The sequence below is a fragment of the Urocitellus parryii genome, chromosome 8 (genome assembly GCF_045843805.1).
Source record: "Urocitellus parryii isolate mUroPar1 chromosome 8, mUroPar1.hap1, whole genome shotgun sequence".
Classification (NCBI taxonomy): domain Eukaryota; kingdom Metazoa; phylum Chordata; class Mammalia; order Rodentia; family Sciuridae; genus Urocitellus; species Urocitellus parryii.
In genome coordinates, this window is record NC_135538.1 from 54,503,665 (window position 1) to 54,522,379 (window position 18,715).

The window sequence follows — 18,715 nt, forward strand, 5'->3', positions numbered from 1 at the left end:
AGGAATGAAGTCCTGAACACATAAGTGACAGTGGAAATGAACAGAGGACAGATTTAACAGTGAAACTAAACAAAGACCAAAATGTTGGAATGTAGCTGACCCAGAAACAATTCGAATTATAGAAAGTTCATCTTCTTGTGTTTCTAGTTAAAGAAGACCAGAGAAAAGTCCAGTGAGTTCTTTGTGGAAATCAGAATCAAAACAAAATGAAGTTGCTTTACATCCAGTATCCCTTCCCCACGTATCTTCCCAACACTAAAACAAAGAAGGAAAATAGACCATAAAGTCACAAAAATAGTATAAATTGGGCATCTCTATTCTGTAAACCTGAAATCCAAAAAGCTCCAAGATCCAAAACTTCTTGAGGGCCAAGGGGATACCACAGTGAAAAATTCCTAATGGATCACAAAATGCAGGTACTGCATATATAAAATTCCATTCAGGCTATGAGCACAAGGTGTATATTAAACATAAATGAATTTCTTTTTTAGATTTGGGTTCCATCCCCAAGATATCCTCATACATACATGCAAATATTTCCAAATCTAAAATAACCAAAGCACTTTTGGTTCTGAGCATTTCCAATAAGGGACACTCAATCTGCAATTCTCTGTTGAATACCACACTTAATTGGGATTCTTTAACATGACACTACTAAGCACAGTGGCTCTGGCTGGGTCCCTGACATTGATTTGAATATCTCCCCATGATTGCGCTGATTTGCCAGTGAAGGGGGACCTTGTAAGTCTCTTTAACAACCTCGTCTCTGAATCTCAGCATCTGCTGTGGAGTCTATATTCTCATCCTAAAGAAGTTGAAGTAGGGGCTGGGGCTGGGGCTGAGTGGCAGAGCACTTGCCTAACATGTGTGAGGCACTGGGTTTGATCCTCAGCACCACCTTAAATAAATAAATAAATAAATAAATAAATAAATAAATAAATAAAGGCATTCTGTCCATCTACAACCACAAAAATAGATAAATAGATAGATAAATAAGTAGGTAGATATTTAATAAATAAATTGGAGTAGGAAGGGGGAAAGGTAAAATTTCAGAGTAAGGAAAACTCACAGACCTATATGAAACATTTCCCAAAGCACATTTCACACACACTCATCTCATGGGGTACTAACTGGGTGTGATTTTTAAAAAGGCGTCCATGATTAAATATGTAGAATCCCCAAGGGTAAACAAAGTTCAACAATAGACTTTTTACTGCAGGACATTTTGGTTCCCCCAATGTATAATTAAGAATCTTTAAGAGGGACATCAATTGTGCTGTATTTCACAAATTTGACCACGGACATGTCTTTTCACAGAAGATTCCCGGGTCTGAACTTCTGAGGAAGTCTCCCCGGGGCATGCTGCTCCACTGCCCTACATTAGCACTGAGGCATAAGCATTTCCATGTGGGTCATTAATTATCAGGAAGGTTTTTCCTCTTTTGCCCAGAATTGGCTCCTTAGTTGCCAGGAGCCTCCTTTGTCTGCACTGAGCCAGTGCTGGACATACTGACCAACACTTACAAGTCTGCCAGATTGACCAGAGACATCCATGGTCACAAAGTCCCATAGTGTCTGTTACATGAATCAAACCCAGAGCAGGCAAGCCTTTTCCTGTAAAATCCTAAAGAAAATGGCAGAAATCAACAATAAGGCAAAAGGAGAGTAATACTGCTCTTAACAGACTGAACGATTCCTATTCTCTGGGTGACTGCCATAGACAGGGGCTAAGTAAAATCTTGTCTCTCATCCCTGAGCCTTGAATCTGACCCTCTGAATAATCTAAGATGCCCTGGGACAATAATGCTGCAGTAGAGAGGTTCTCTACTGAACCTCTCTTCCCCCTATGGCCGGAGCCCACTCAGCATCCAGCCCATGATGTACGTGATTAGGGACGAGGGAGTCAAGTCAAAAAGTGTGCACCAGCAAGTTCGCTGCTGATAGAAAAGTTAACCTGAGCCTCTGCCATGCCTCAAGGGACGCTATCTCCAAAGAAATACAAATGGTGGTATATTAGGACTAAAGCTGCTTTATATAAGCACCTAAAAGCAAGAAAAGCATTATTAAAAGAACCAAGACCAACTGACTGGACATTATTAACAAGATACTTATCTAATTTAGCTCATGGCTTCTATGTCCAAAGCCTCCCAGACATCTTAGCAAGTCATGTCCAAAACTGCACTTGGACACACACCCCTCAGCCAGGCCCCTTTACCATGTTTCCCATCCACCCAGTTATTTGTTGGCAGGAAGCTGCATTCTTCTCCATCTCACCTTTCACATTCTGTTCTCCCTAAATATTTTTATACTATACCCATTCGTTCATTCAATCAATATTCACCAAGTCTACTTATATGCCAGGCATAGATTGTACTGCTCTCCATCCCAGTGAGGCCACCAAGACCTCCTGCTCATAGTGGCCTCCTCACACTCCCATTCAGTTCATTCTCTCCACTCTGTCTCCAGGGAAATCTAAACATAAATCTGACCACTGCTCTCACCTGCTCAAAACCCTTCAGTGGCATCCACTGCCCTCAAAATGAAGGTGGAACTCCTTGGCATGGTCTTAGCAGCCCCCATGACCAGGCCAGCAACTCAGCCCATTTACACTAAAGGACTCTGGCTTCTGGCCCTTCCTTAAGGCTCTTTCCATTTTGAGACTATACATGTGCTGCTTCCTCACTCAGGACCCCAAAATCCTTGAACAATTCAGTCCTTTCTATTATATCTTAATCCTCATCCTAGAGGGGCCTTCCTTCCCTGATTCCAAACCTGGTCAGATCTCACAGCAGTCTGGGGGTGATAATCTTCATTTGACTGAAGTATGTTGATGTTGTTGTTTTATGTCTATCTCTTCCACCAGACTGTGAGCCAGTAAGACATGTCTACCTTGTTCACTAGAATGAAATGCTGACCTAGGGATTTCAGCCTAAGAGGAGGGGGAAGCAGAATCCTGACAAGCCAAGGGTACCATCTTTGGTAATCGATCAGAACAAAGTTGGCTTAGAGGGAAATACCAGTGAAAAGCTTCAGAAGAGAATTGGATCATTATTTCTACTTTTGTCAACCAAGTTCACAAACTAAGTCTTCTCAATTTAATAGGAACTTTGAAAATTTAGCATTGGGAATGCCCCTAGAATAACCAGAAACACAGACATCCTCTAACAAACAAAGGAAGGCACAGCTAACATTCCTCCTTGGAGACCTGGGGCAGGGTATCTTGAATGTATGATCCCAAATAGGTCATAATCCCAAAAAGAGCTTAGATAATGCCAAGAAAAGTTCTAAGCTGCCTTCAGGATCATAGGAGTATGTGATTTAGTATTGATAATTAGATGGTATTCCCACTTCAAACGTGGGTTCTGGTCTGGTTTCAACCATTAATACAACTAAATGACCTTGAGAAGGTCATTTAGTCTCTCTAGACCTCATTTTCTTCATCTGTAAAACAGAGCCTTTAACTAGATGTATTCATAGGCACCTTCTAAATAAAATTCTAGGATTCTAAATCTCTGAAAATAACAAGATCCATTTAAAGGAGTGCAGGCAAAGGGTATTCTTTTTCCTTTCCTTTTCTTGAATCTCTGACCAAATTTCTTCACTTTTTTTCCTTCTATATGGTCACCACTGTTGTCCCTTACCCTTACTATAAGAAGCTGAGCAATTGCTTTGGATGATAGGACAATTTTAGAATGGCCCTTTCTGAGGACCACATATTTACACCACTAAGAAACTGGTACTCTTGTTTTCACTCTTTTATTATATATTTATGCTGAACTTTAAAGGGAAAAGATAAATATTTGTTTTCTAACTTTTCAAATATGTTCCATTAACTTCTTGTCTTTCTCTGTGGTCTTCCATATTTTTATTCTGAATGTCCCAGAAATCAGAATCTGAGACAAAGACATAGGTTGGTGGATTATTGAGCATATGATTCTGGGAAGTAGGAGAGAAAGACAAGCGGAATGAACCTGGGGAGGAGGAAGAGATAGCATAAGCCTGTGTTATTGGGTTGGCCACTAAGGGAGGCTGGTGTTCAAACACACAGGTAATCATTGGAGTTTATGAAACGTACTTCAGAACTATTTCCCCAGAGGATAAGAGGTAGAATTTATCCATTGGGTCTCATCCCCCATTGTTCTAGTCTGCTAATTCCCTTACACTTTCAGTTGGCACATGAGTGAATGATTGTCATGCATGGGATGTCCAAGCTGGCAAGTCAGAGAAATCCCCCATCAGGGAACTAGAGACTATGTCACAGGCATAATGCAGGATACTTTCAAAAGGCACATGCCCAAGCTGGTCAAAGTACACCAGCAATCCCATAGCCAAGAGGATTCAGAGTGGTGCACACAGGTGTCCCTACACAAGGCTGCCACCACTGTAGAATAGTCTCTCAAGTGCAGTACTACTGACATTTCAGCTGGATCATTTGTTGTGCGTTGTCCTGTGCATCAGAAGATGTTCAGCAGCATTGCTGACCTCTATCCACATTCCCTCTCCCAGCTGTAACAACCAAAAATGTCTCCAGATATTCCCACCTGTTCCCCGGGGGGACCAAGTTACCCACTGATAAGAACCATGAGTGTAGAAATATTGTGAATTCTACTTTTGTCCTTCACCCATTCTCCTTAATATCTCTCCATTTTGCACCATATCAAAAGTCACACTCAAGTAGACCACACGGGGGATATTTATGCCTTATGCCTATAATTTAATTTTTAGGCTTCACCATGATTCATTTGCATTTAGCTGGATAATTCCTTCATAATAAAGAATGATGGGATTTTAAATACTCTACATGATTTGAGATAGTCAAGAACAGGCTAGATGTAGGACTAAAATGTCAAAATTACATTATTGGACTTAATTGCTAAAGTTTTAAAGAGTTAAAATTCTTTTTAACCATGGAAACCCAGATATCTAAGCAGGATTCTTAACATTTTATGAGACAAGGATCATTTTGAGAAAAAGGGACAAGATTTCCCTAACTTATGCATAAATGATATGCACACAATTTCATATTCCACTTCAGGGCCCACATTTGCCCACCTAAACCCATCTGAGGAACCCCTAGGAGTCCATCTTAATTATTACTGATGAATGTTTGAGTTGTCTCCAGTTTTTAGTTATTATGCTTAATGGCGTCTATAAAGATTCTTCCTCTGTCTCACAAATTCACATATTTATTTCAAGTACAAATCTAAGATGCAATTATCAGATGCTGAGATATATGTTAAGTTCAGATTAACAGATATTGCCAATAAGCTTTCAAGAGTACTTATATTAGGGGCTGGGGTTGTAGCTCAGTGGTGGAGCACTTGCCTAGCCCATGTGAGGCATTGGGTTCTATCCTCAGCACCACATAAAAAAAATAAAATAAGGTTATAAAATATATTTGAAAGAAATACTTATATTAATTTAGCTATGCATGAGAGTTCAGTTGTTCCATATCTTCCTGAGCACTTGGTAATGTTAGCCTTTCTCATTTTAGCCATTCTAATGTGTGTGATCTGTTATCTCATTGATCTTAAATTTTATATCCCTGATGATTAGTGAAATTGAGCAACTTTTAACATATTTATTAATCACTTGGACACTTTCTTTGGTGCAGTACCTATTTATGTTTTTTTGCTTATTTTTCTATTGGATGGTTTTCTTTTTATTTATAATGGTTATTTTTCGTTTGTTCATTTGTTTTTTGGTCTAGGGATCAAACTCAGGGATGCTTTAGCACTGAGCTACATCCCCTCAGCCCTTTTTGTTTTTTATTTTGAGACAGAGTCCTGCTAAATTGCTGAAGCTGGCCTTAAATTTATAATCTACCTGTCTTGGCCTCACCAGTAGCTGGGATTACAGATGTGTGCCACTGCACTGAATTTATAAGAATTCTTTATATATGTTTAAATGAGCCTTGTATTGAGATATTATAAACATAATAAACATCATCTCCTATTCAATGACTTGCCATTTTATTCTTTAAAAAGATATTCTGTAAACAGAAACACTTCATTCTATAAAGAGAAACATTTCATTTTAATATAGTTTATCTAATCAACATTTTCCTCTACAATGTGTGGTTTTTTGTGCATAGTTTAAGGATACTGGCCTATCCTAACTACATAAATATTCTCCTAAGCTCTTTCTAGAAACTCTTTGTTTTACTTGCCACATTAAGAATAATAATCCTGGCTGAGAAGAATGGCACATGCCTGTAACCCCAGCTACTTGGGAAGCTGAGGCAGGAGGATCACAAATTCAAGAACAATCGGGGCAACTTAGCAAGACGCTGTCTTAAAATTAAAAATACAGCTGGGTGCCGTGGCACACACCTGTCATCCCAGCATCTTGGGAGGTTGAGGCAGGAGGATTGTGAGTTCAAAACCAGCCTCTGCAAAAGCAAGGTGCTACACAACTCAATGAGACCATGTCTCTAAATTAAATACAAAATGGGACTGGGGATATGGCTCAGTGGTCAAGTGCTCCTGTATCCAATCGCAGGTAACCCCTCCCCCCCCCAAAAAAAATTAAAAATACAAAAAAGGGCTGGGATTGTACAGCTTTATGGTAGAATACCTCTGGATTCAATTCCCACTACGGCAAAAACAAAACAAAACAAAAAAACAATAATCTGTCTAAAATTTATTTTTGTGAATGGTATGAGGTAAAGAAACACGTTTTTTTTCCATGAGCACATTTATTGGAAAGATTAGCCTTTATGTGGATGCTGACACACAATGTGGGGGAGGGGGGCTGGATGTTCACTGGAGTCAACAAAGGGGAATGAAGGGAGAGGAGGGAGAATGGGAATAGGAAAGATAGTAGAATGATGGGACATAACTTTCCTGTGTTCGTATATGAACACATGACCAGTGAAACTCCACATCACGTACAAGTGCAAGAACGGGATCCTAATTAGAATAAGTTATACTCCACATATGTACAATATGTCAAAGTACACTCCACTGTCATGTATATCTAAAAAGAGCAAATTAAAATATAGTATGTGTAATAAAGTATCTGAAAGCTTAAAAAAACAGGAATAAGTATGATAAAAATATAAAATCATATTTTCATTATTAAAAAAAGGATTTCCCTTTCCCCACTGCTCTACAGTGTCACCTTTGCTATCATCTACTGAATCTTTATGTTCCCCAAATTCCTCTGTTGAAGCCCTAATTCTCAATGGGATGGTACTTGGAGATGGAGCCTTTGAGGAGCAATGACGGTTGGATAAGGACTTGAGGGTGGGTCTCTCATGATGGGATTTGTGTCTTTATAAGCAGAGACACCAGAAAGCCTACTGCCTGTCAACTTCAAGAGGTAAGAGCAAGAAAGCAGTCATCTGCAACTGAAGGCAAGAGCCCTCACCAGACACCAACCCTGGTGGCACCTAATCTTGACTTCTAGTCTCCAGAAATATTAGAAAGTAAACTTGAATTGTTTAAACCACCCAGTCTATGAAATTTTATTATGGCTACCTAAACTCTCTTAAACCTTTGCTATAAATCAAAGATCGGATTATATTTGTTTCTGGACACTGTCGCATTGATTTATGTGTATATCCTTGCATTTTTACTTCATCATTTTAATTATTCTAACCTCATAATAAGCCTTGAGCCCTAGTCATATAAGTCTTCCAATTTTTTTTCTCTTCAAGATTGTCTTGGATATTATTGCCCCTTTGCATCTCCATGCAAATTTTAGAAACAATCTTTTAATTTCCACAAAATTGAATGGCAGGATTCTTGTCAGAATTAAATGAAATACATAGATTAATTTAGGAAGAATTTGCCTCTTTACAATATTTAGTCCCTGATCCATAAACATGATATGTTCCTCCATTGATTTATGTCTTCTTTAATTTTTCTGAGCAATGTTTATAGTTTTTGATGAAATAAGCTTTCACATATTTTCTTAGATTTCCTGAGTATTTTAAGGTTTAATGCTATTTTAAGTAATATTTTCAAGTTTTGCTTGTTTTCTGGGTTTTTGTTTGTTTGTTTGGTACCAGGGAGTAAACCCAGGGGCACTGAACCACTAAGACACATCCCCAACTCTTTTTATTTTTTATTTTGAGACAGGGCCTTGCTAAATTGCTGAGGTTGACATAGAATTTTCGATCTTCCTTCCTAAGCCTCTGGAACCACTGGGATTACAGGCATGTGCCATAGTTTTGTTTTTTAATTGTTTTGTGGTTAGTATATAGACTTATAATTGATTTGAGGGTATCGATTTATGTTTAAAAATCTTGATAAGTATACTAATTAATTATAATAGTTTACCTATAGATTAAGTTGGATATCTGTTCAAAATGGCATTCTACCTTTCAAAACTCTTTAAAATGTAATAGTTACCTTATTATATTTTTCTGTGAATTCCAGTACAAAATTGAATAGAAAGGTGATACTAGTTATCTTTCTCTTGTTCTTGATCTTGACGGGAACACTTTGAATATTTCCTCATAATTCCTCATTAGACATGTCTGTTGTGGATGTTTTGTAGATCTCTTGTCAGATTAAGGAAGTTTTAGTCTACTCCCACTTTTCCAAAGTTTTTATTTATTGTGTTTTATCAAATTATATTTATGTATCTACTCAGATTGTATAAGATATTTCTTTATTCTGTTAATTTGGCTAATTATATTGACTAATTTTTAAAGTTTAAACCAAACCAACCTTGCATTCCTAGAAAAAAATAATCCAAATAAAATATAATTTATTATCCTTTTGCATATAACTTGGCTTAGTTTGCTATAATTTTGTTCAGGATTTTTGCAGCAATGTTCATGATGAACAGAAGTTTTCAATTTTAATGTAACTCAATTACATTAAATTATAACTTTCCTTACTTAAAATGCCCTTGGCACATACTGCGATCAATGTTGTGCCAGGATTATAAAATGAGTGAAAGTATTTCTTCTTTTTCTATTCCCTAAGAGAGTTTCTCCAAGTTCAGTTTTATTTTTTCCTTAAATGTTTCATAGAATTTACCATCGAAGCCATCTAGGTCTAGATTTTCTTCATGAAAAGAACTTAATTACTTGATTTCTTTAATAGATGTAGGGCTACTTATGTTTCTGTTTCTTCTTGTGCCTGATTTGGTAAGCTAAATATAATATGACTTCTCTTTTACAGAAATTCTAGGAATTACTTCCAATGATCACTGACTCTGTGTAACATCAAAATGATTAGGTCTATCACGAACTGAATTTAATTTCCATGCATGTCTGAGTTTGTTAGGATGAACCAACTACTAAGTATAACCATAAAAATCTAACTTAAAAATAATAATTCTAAATGATTATGTTTAATAGCATATGGATGATAATAGTCTTTATTTAGTTGCATTTCATATTTCTAGCACTTTTCATCTTTAATATTAGGTCTATTATTTCAACTCACTCATTCAGAGTAAATATATTAACAATCATTGAAAGTTGTCCTAAGCGGCATAAATCTCCCACCAGACTTTTGACTAATATACTTATACTCATAGATGAGTTTGCTTTAAATTTGTTCGATCAACTAAGAACTATATATTAAGGCATATTAAAATATCCCTTTCAGATAATAAAATCAGGTGAATGATTAACTATACAAGTCACAAAATTAGGATCTTATAAATGTAGGAAAATTACAAGTCACCTAAGGTAAGCACATCATTTGCACATGAGGAACTAAGGATCAGAGAGGGTAAGTGACTTGTTCAAGATTAGATACGTAATAAATGGCAGAGCTGGCATTAATTACACTGCCCTCCTGGTTATTGCTCTGACAGTCTTTCTACCATCCCATGATACCAACCAAATTATACATTTCTTCTAGTATTAAGAATGATCAAACAGAGCTGGGGATGTGTCTCAAGCGGTAGCACACTTGCCTGGCGTGTGTGGGACGCTGGGTTCAATCCTCAACACCACATAAAAATAAAATAAAGATAATGTGTCCACCTAAAACTAACTAACTAAATAAATATTTAAAAAAAAGAATGGGGGCTGGGGATGTGGCTCAAGCGGTAGCGCGCTCGCCCGGCATGCGTGCGGCCCGGGTTCGATCCTCAGCACCACATACCAACAAACATGTTGTGTCTGCCAAAAACTAAAAAATAAATATTAAAAAAAAAAGAATGATCAAACATACTAAAATTGCCTGACACTTTTTTAAAGGATTTTGTATTAAAAAAAAGAAAGAAAGCAGAAACCATATCATAACTACCTAACACATTAATGTTTCAATTGGGGCCTTTTATTATTATAATTATTACTTTGAATTTCAAATGACTATCTTTCTAGTCTATATTGTTTCAGGTACCATTTTTTTTTCAACTGTATAAATATAACAGTTCTTGATTATCTGACTTTCTGGCACCTTACTTTTTTTTTGTACCAGGGATTAATCTCAGATGCACTTAACCACTGAACCACATCCCCAGCCCTTTTTATTTTTTATTTTGAGACAGGGTTTCACAAAGTTGCTTAGGGCCTCCCTAAAGTTTTTGAGGCTGGCTTTGAACTTGTGATCTTCCAGCCTCAGCCTCCTGAGTTGCTAGGATTACAGGTGTGCTCCATCGCGTCCAGCTACACTACTTTTAACAGTTCTAGTACTTCCACATTGCACTCTCCAAATACAGATACAATTATACCATACATTCTAAAATGAAACTGTAATGATGTTTTGATTATATGCCAGTTATACTGTAAGTTCTTAGTAGTCGGGGATAATGATATATATTTGTATTTATTTGTCTAGTACAATGTAAGGAACATTTAATAAATACTTAATGAACTAAAATACTGATGTAGTGTTTTGGATAACCTAGTGGTTATGAATATGAGAAATAATGCATAGGTTCAAATATCAACTCTGCCACTTATAACTTATGTGACCTCAGGCATGTTGCTTAACTTCTCTGTGTCTCAGTTTACTCATCTATAAAATAATAACAGAGGCATCCTCATAAATTCATTGTGAAAATTAAATGATATAATCTATTAGAACATCGCCTAGCCCATAAGAATTATTCAGAAATTATTAACTATGATGAGATTATATCACGTTATTAACTGCTCCTATTCCTGCCATTCATCATAATTCTTCCTATCCCTATCCTAAGTGACTTAGGAAACTGAGAGTTCAGTGAATCTCTTTTTTATTTTTTGAGAAATATATCTGGTACATAAATAGTAAGTCATCCAAATCCCATTAACTCTAGGTAATTTTATTTAATAATCATATTTTAAGAGTTGGACAAATAAATAAAATGCCAAAGCAATTTTGATTAAATCCTGTTTTCTCAATGGCTATTTGGAATACATCATTCATATGCAAGCCCCAAGAATATTGAATAACAGATAAAATAAATAATGACCATAATGCAAACCACATTCTGATTCCCACTTTCCTGCAAGTAACAACTCCATGTAAGACTTGTAAGAGCCAAAAAGTAACATGCTTATTAACTGTGGGTTACTCAGCTATATACATAGAGCTTAGCAGATCACGCGGGTGTTTCCATATTCTCAGTTAAGCTAATTGTTCCTTGGAGTCCAGTTCTTATAACCTCTTAGGAATTTCAAGATTTGCCTGAAAAAATAGATCATATTTCCATGACTATGCCTGAACACAATTTGGGAAAGATCACTGAATGCAAACCATCCTGGAGAACAGGAAACGGTCATTGTTTTCAAAGAAAGGCCAGACGTTCCTGCACAGAGATCAAGCTGGCCTTAGGAGACTGAGCTTATCTTCTTACACATGAACCTGGACATAAACCTGGGCACATAATGTGGACAGGCTCCCCCTTTTCCCTCACCCTTGGGCACATGGCGAGGAATACAAATACGGCCACTTATCATTGGAGGCAAAAGACATTTTATTCAAAACTGCCACACGAATGCATCAAGAAAAGTATATTCCATCCTTTTTTCGCATTCCATCTCATTTTTAAAGTATTCAGGGATTTACCAGGGATTCTGGACTCAGAACAAGCGAGTTGTAAGCCTGTGGGAAAACCTGTCAAAAGATTCGAATCTACAATGTGGTTTCCTAGATACACAGTGTTGTCTGCAGCAGTGAAGCTTCACCTCAATATATATATATATATATATATATATATATATAGAGAGAGAGAGAGAGAGAGAGAGAGAGAGAGAGAGAGAGAGTGCTTCATTTCATCTTTTCTTGTGGACAAAAATAATTACACAAATAATTTCATTGATTTTTTTTTTTTTTTAATTCTTGGGAGTAGAATGTCATCATGGTACAAGTCTGAAATGAGGAGGAAAAAACTCCTGGTTTTGGCTCCAATTGGGCTACAGTTGACCCTGGTTGCTCTGACCAGAGGTTGATAAGATGGGGAGACCCAAATCAAATCCGCCTAACTACTGCAGATAACAGATGTGTGTCCATGGAGCCAAGTGCTGTTACTCTTGTAAAGCAGTAAAGACCATTATAAGGTCTTTGTAAATGATTTTTTTTTTTTTCAGAAATCCCTTCTGAAGCCAAATGTAGTGGTGCACACCTATAATCCCAGTGGCTTAGAAGGCTGAGGCAGGAGGATCATGAATTCAAAGCCAGCCTCAGCAACTTAGGTGCTAAGCAACTCAGTGAGATCCTGTCAATAAAAACAAAAAAGGGCTGGGGAAGTGGTGCAGTGGTTGAGTGCCCCCGAGTTCAATCACTGGTACCAAAAAAAACAAAAAATCCCTTCTAAATGCTTTACTTCAATGGTCCAGCCTCAGGGGAATAGGGCAGGGACCAGGTTTTAGTGGAGACTCACTACAGCACAGTTCTTGCCATCCATTCCAAAAGCCCTTTCCTGGCACAGTCCTCTTTGAATCAAGTCCCAAAGGACTGGGACCATATTAAAACCTTTAACATGAGAAGAATTACAGCAAGGTGACAATGCAATTAACCTGAGTAATCTTTCAAAACTCACTGATAATATATAATTTTTGCTACTTTAGACTCCATTCATGATGTGATTTTTTTTAATTAGTAAAGAAGGAGGTTTTCAGATCTGTTCAAACTAAAAGAATAAAGGCATGTTTGCATAAAAAGAAAGAATTGGTCAATGCTTTTCATTGTTTTTCGTATTCTTACAACACTTTTTCAAATGGCTGCTCTGCAGCTTTATTCTGCTCACTTCTCAGACTCTGCAGAAAAGTCTGTGATTATTATTTAAGGATCCTGGTGATTCCCTTCACTGCATAGGGGGAAAAAAAGACAAAATCAGGGCTATTATCCTGTGTTTATAACAAGTCTATCACCATAGTAACACCTGCGATGTCACAAACAGTACATCAAGGACCAAAGGCTGTCTCTGAGGGGGAAGGGCAATTAGCCTCAAAGATGGACACACACATGTGAGGTCAAAGAAGGGTCAATGCTGTGATAATCACCAAGACACAGGGTGCTCCCCTTCTCCAGAGGAAAGAGGGTGGGCCAGAAGAACAGTTCCCCAGGCCCAGAAGCAAGCTACACCCACACTTCTGTACACAGCTGTGCAAAAGGAGTGGAAATCCAAGCAAATGTGGTATCACTGTGTTCCCAATCATGAGTATTCCACTGGGCTCTCTGGCTGCCAAGACATGGAGGGGTTCCAGTGGTAAGCCTGCCCAAGCGCATGAAACACACTCTACCAAGGGAACCAGTGCCTGGCTAGATGGAGCCCTCTGGTACCCTGGAAGAGAAGTAATTCCCTCATGGTGGCAAGCATTTAAAAACCCAAGCTAGGTTCTATCCCCACCAGGCCATCTCGTTCAAAGACCCACAGATTCTTAGGGTTAAAGAAGTCTAGGTTCTCAGGGTAAGATCAACTCTCCCAAAAGACAGGCACTTTTAAAAAATACCCTTTTGCAGGAAGAAGCTGTATATCCTGCCACTGGAGGATATGGAAGTAGAATATTAATAAGCATTATTATTCTGATAGTCTAGGGAAACTTTATAAAAGTATTCTGAAAATGCAACCTTATATTAAAAAAAAAAATAATGGAATCCATAGCAGCGGGGCACCCCTGTAATCTCAGCTACTCAGAAGGCTGAGGCAGGAGGTTTGCAAGTTCCAAACTAGTCTCAGCCTCGAACTTAGTAATCTTAGCTCAAGTGTATAGAAGTCACCTTACCTTGAGGAAGCTACTTAACCTATCTGAGTGTCAGTTCTATTTAATGATATCTAACATGCAATTTCCTGGAGTTATTGTAAAGACTGAACTGAATAAAGAATGTAAATGAGTTTCATAAACTCTAAAGGATTTAACATAAATGTAAAGTATTATTAGCTTACAGTACAAAAGGAATCATTTGAAACATAACATAGGAATCCAAAGCATACATACAATCCTCATCTTCTCTATCCTGAGAGATGGACACTAGCATGACACAGTCATTGCTAAATTGTTCAGGGTCTGATTAGCAGAAGACCATTAGCTGCTGGCTATTGTACCCTTTATCAGTAACCTTCAGGAATGTCTTTGGTTAACATGACAGGGAGGGAGACCTCGACTCAATTACCTTGAATAACAACTCTGGTAAAAGTTTTAGTAAAGGAAGAGTTGAAATAATCAACCAGGTGGAAGTTTCTGTATAATGTATGAACTTGAATGACTTAATTAAGAGCAATGGAATCCTTGCTTTATATCAAGAAAGCTGTGGTTATGCTCAGACAGGTTGGGGCTAATCCAGATAAAATACTCATATTCTCTCAGTGGACCACTTGTCTTACATACGTGCAGTAAGATTTGTATATCAGTCATTTATTCAACAAATATTGGTATGCTAGGGCTTACTGTATACCCTTAAGATCACTATTTTCCTGCCCTTTTTGCTGAACCCTCCTTAAAATATTACACAGCACACCTTGTCAAGCCCACAGCCAGGTTCTGAAACCCTATTCATCTTCTTGTTATCGTGAGACTTGGCTAATCTCACCCTAGCACAAGCTTCAGCAAACTATAGCCCCTGGGTCAAACCCAGCCCACTGTCCTTTTGGTAAATAAAATTTTAAGGGAACACAGCCATATGCACTGGTTTATATATTATCTATGGCCACCTTCCTGCTACAACAGTGGAGTCTAAAGTGATAGAGGCGGCATGGCCCACAAACCCTAAAGTACTATCTGACCCTTTACAGAAAATGTTTGGTGACCCCTGCCCTAGATGGCATGACTAAAAACATAATTCGTTTCTCTGGTAAGTTTCAGTTTAGAAACAAACACAGTAAGCTCCTAGAAAGCATAGAGCATTCCTGTTTCTTTGTCTTGTCTTGTAGAACCCTCAACCTTATAGAACAGAGAGTCAAGGTTAGAGCAGTTACAAAAAAAAATTAAACATGTCCTTCCCTACTTTCTGTTTTCCACAGATGAGTGCCTTGGCGTTCCATGGTAGACAGCATAAAACCACTGGTGTTCGGTTACTCTGGTCTCTAATTCCTCAGAGTTCCTATGTCTAAGACTTCCAAGGCTCAATTTTTGGCCTCTATCCCTTTGCATATTTATTTCCTGATCTGATGTGGAATTAGAGTTAAATAGGAGCTGTGTGCTTGAATTCCACGTGGCTGGCTCAGCAGGAAACTCCAGGGCAGGTTTTTTGGCATGCTGAATTCATGTTAGCCTCAGCTATGCTAATTTCTAAAGCTGTTTGCTTTGCGCAAATAAATCTTAGAGACGAATTTGCATTTGGATGCACACCTTTTTATGCACAAATTATGTGCATGATAACTCTAGGGCAGAATAAGGACTGAAAAAATAGAAAGGTATGGTATTTACATTTCTACAACAACTCCATGAGGTAAGACTGTGCCCCACCCACCCCTTTTATAGATGGGAAAACTGAAAAGAGGAAACCTTACTTAACTTGCCCACATTCACAAAGCAGGCTATTGACAAAGCCTAGAATGAAAATCAAACTTTCTGATTGGAAGCTCATAGTCTTGTCACTTAGTCACACTACTTTATTGATACACTCAACAACATCACCTCTCACCTAAGCCATGGAACATATATCCAAACATGAATGCTACAATTACAAAATAAGTTGCTCTCCCCCACCCCCAGTTGGCCTACGCAAAATATGACTTTGGTCCTTGGGAGAGAAATTAGGACCAAAAATCACAACCAACCCATCAAAGGAAATAGAAACACTAAGGCAACTTTATATGATATGCCAATTATATTAGTCATGAGATAAACACAATTATAAATGATTTTAACAAGTAAATGGATTTTAATGACATATCTAAGGACATCAGTATGAAAGGACACTTTTACTGCAAAAAGGTAGTAGACCAACAAGAGAATGTGGCTCTAACCATGAAAGAAAATGAAAAATGTGAGCAACACTTAGAAAACAATGTAAATACATCCATAACATAAGCCTGGGAACTTAAATCTACCAATTTCCTGTTTATGGAAACATAACCAAACACCTAACTTCCCTAATAAAAAATACAAGCATTAGCTTTATTTTTATTACAATAAATGCTATTATTGTAATTCAGTATTTATCATTCTTCAATCTAATACACAGAAAAAAATAACTTGTGTCACAATTAAGCATACTAGCATAATTCCAACATTTTATAGCAAGCCAGATACAATATTATTTAACTTTTTTCTCTGTGTGAAACATATCAGTAGCCAAGCTTGCAATATCATAAAGCTCAGCTCATTGCCATCCAGATCTAATACACTGCCATCCAATTTTCTGGAAATATAAAAGAACTGATTACATTTTCATGCAAGTGAAATTCAGATCTCCATCTTTTTTAAGCTCTCAAAGACAGCTTTCCAGGAATTAGAAAGAACTCTGTGGAGACAGTGCATAATCTAGCTAGGTTCTTGAATGGATTTAGACGAAGGCATATTGAGGGACATGCCTGCCACATGTCCTTTTACAAAACTACCCCTTTCTTCAGAAACTCCAGAAAACCAGACTTTCCTTACGTACTGCCCAGTTCAAAATTGCTTTTTTTCTTGCTAATCAGTCATTGTATTTCTCTTATTTTAAAAAACATTTAAACTTTTTTTAAAAAAAATAAGTGAATTCAGAGAAGGAAAATAATTATTTTGTAGTTGGTAAAACCTAAGCAGTAGTAGGGGACTTTTCCTGATGTAGCAATAAAATACTTTAAATGAGACATGCACTAACATTTCCCATCTGCAAAGTTGCTAAAACAGTCTTCAAGTTCATTTGAGCACTTAAGAGTTATTTATACTACAGTTATGTGAATGGTTTATCATTGGAAACTCCAGTAATGCTTACCTGCTGGTGGCTTTATGAAAGGTGGAGGAATTAAAGGTACAATAATGGGCACATTGCCATGATCCTTTGACCCTGCAGGTGAGTCACTGACACTGAGTCCATTTCCAGTGGCAAGCCCTGAATAGCCTGTGCTTATATTGTATGGTGAAATAACACTGTCCTCGGGTAATTTTGGTTTTGGCAAAGAATTTTCTGTAAAAGAAAAAAACGATATTCAATATGACAAAAGAACTTATTCAGCAGACTTAAATTTTCCCTTATTTCCTCGAGTAAAATGGTCATGTAACAAAACAAGTTTTTCCTTGCAAACCTTTAAAGAATTTACCAGAACTCCACAGTCCATCCTGGAGCTTTTTAGTCTTGTTACCATAAATTTCCAATGGGCTCCTTTATAATTTGCTCCACTATGATAGCTAATATCCCAGTTGAATCATGGTGATGAATTTTAGCACTGTAAAATCCCATAGAAAATTGAGAGGCAATTAACCTTTTCCACATACAAAGTGATATATAGCAGGCAAGGCTCTCGGGCTACCAGAGGGAAAGCCTAAAGCAGCTTTGTGACTAGGTCCCACCCAACTGTAAACTTAAGACTATAATATATAAACTTAAGACTATAATATAATCTACTGAACCAATGAGAAAGAAGCAGATGATTCAGATCAGCTATGGCACCAAGTATTGATGACGCTCCTCAAAAATCAACAAAAAAATGAAAATAAAGAAAACTTACGATGATATAAACTTTATTTATAAATACTTTATCCTTGTATTTGAATCATCGACAAAAAAAGCTTCAACCATGGAAAACAACGTTTTCCCTATAATAGCATATTCTGGCACTCTCTCTTTCCATATTCCCCAGGGGCAAAGATTATTACCTAGGCTAAGTATTATACGAGCTATTAGTCTATAGAATTTAAACTCATGACTTGCATTTTTCATTTACAGTGAAATTGATGACACTATCTGAGTAACATGATATGTACAATTTCATAGCAAGCTTAACATAAAATTTGTCACGTACATTCAATTCCACACACATGCCTGGAGGACAGCTCATTTACATTTTGTTGCTTAGCGTGTAAGAAGAAAAAAATACTATCTCAAAGACTGAAAAAAAGTGCTTGAGCAGGTAGTTCATGCCAACAGATTTTGAATACAACACAAGTACTGGGCAAATTGCCAGTGATAATGCACAATTAGTTTTACCCACATTTTATTAAAATTCCCCAAATTGGTTGCTTCTTCACGTGTTCTTCCTCTTATCTTTTATAAACAAACCCTTATTCCAAATTTAGGTTCATAAATTCTGTGTTCATACAAGCTTTCCCTTTAGATATCTGGCACTGCTGTCCACTGGTACAATCAATGTAACTTTGACTCTGCCAGTCCTCTTTAATTTCCACTCTTTGGCTGGGCTTCGATGAAAATTCTTACAGAACCTTATAGGA

At 37.3% G+C, this 18,715-nt stretch overlaps 1 protein-coding gene across 3 annotated transcripts in view; it reads right to left on the bottom strand.

The window, feature by feature from the left end:
* Sobp (sine oculis binding protein homolog) overlaps positions 1–18,715 on the bottom strand; it is a 160,115-nt gene that overhangs the window by 127,392 nt on the left and 14,008 nt on the right. For all 3 annotated transcript variants that reach the window (XM_026389611.2, XM_026389609.2, XM_026389610.2), the window contains exon 3: positions 17,262–17,453. In XM_026389611.2, coding sequence (XP_026245396.1) covers positions 17,262–17,453 — 192 coding nt within the window. The remainder of the gene's footprint in view (positions 1–17,261; positions 17,454–18,715) is intronic.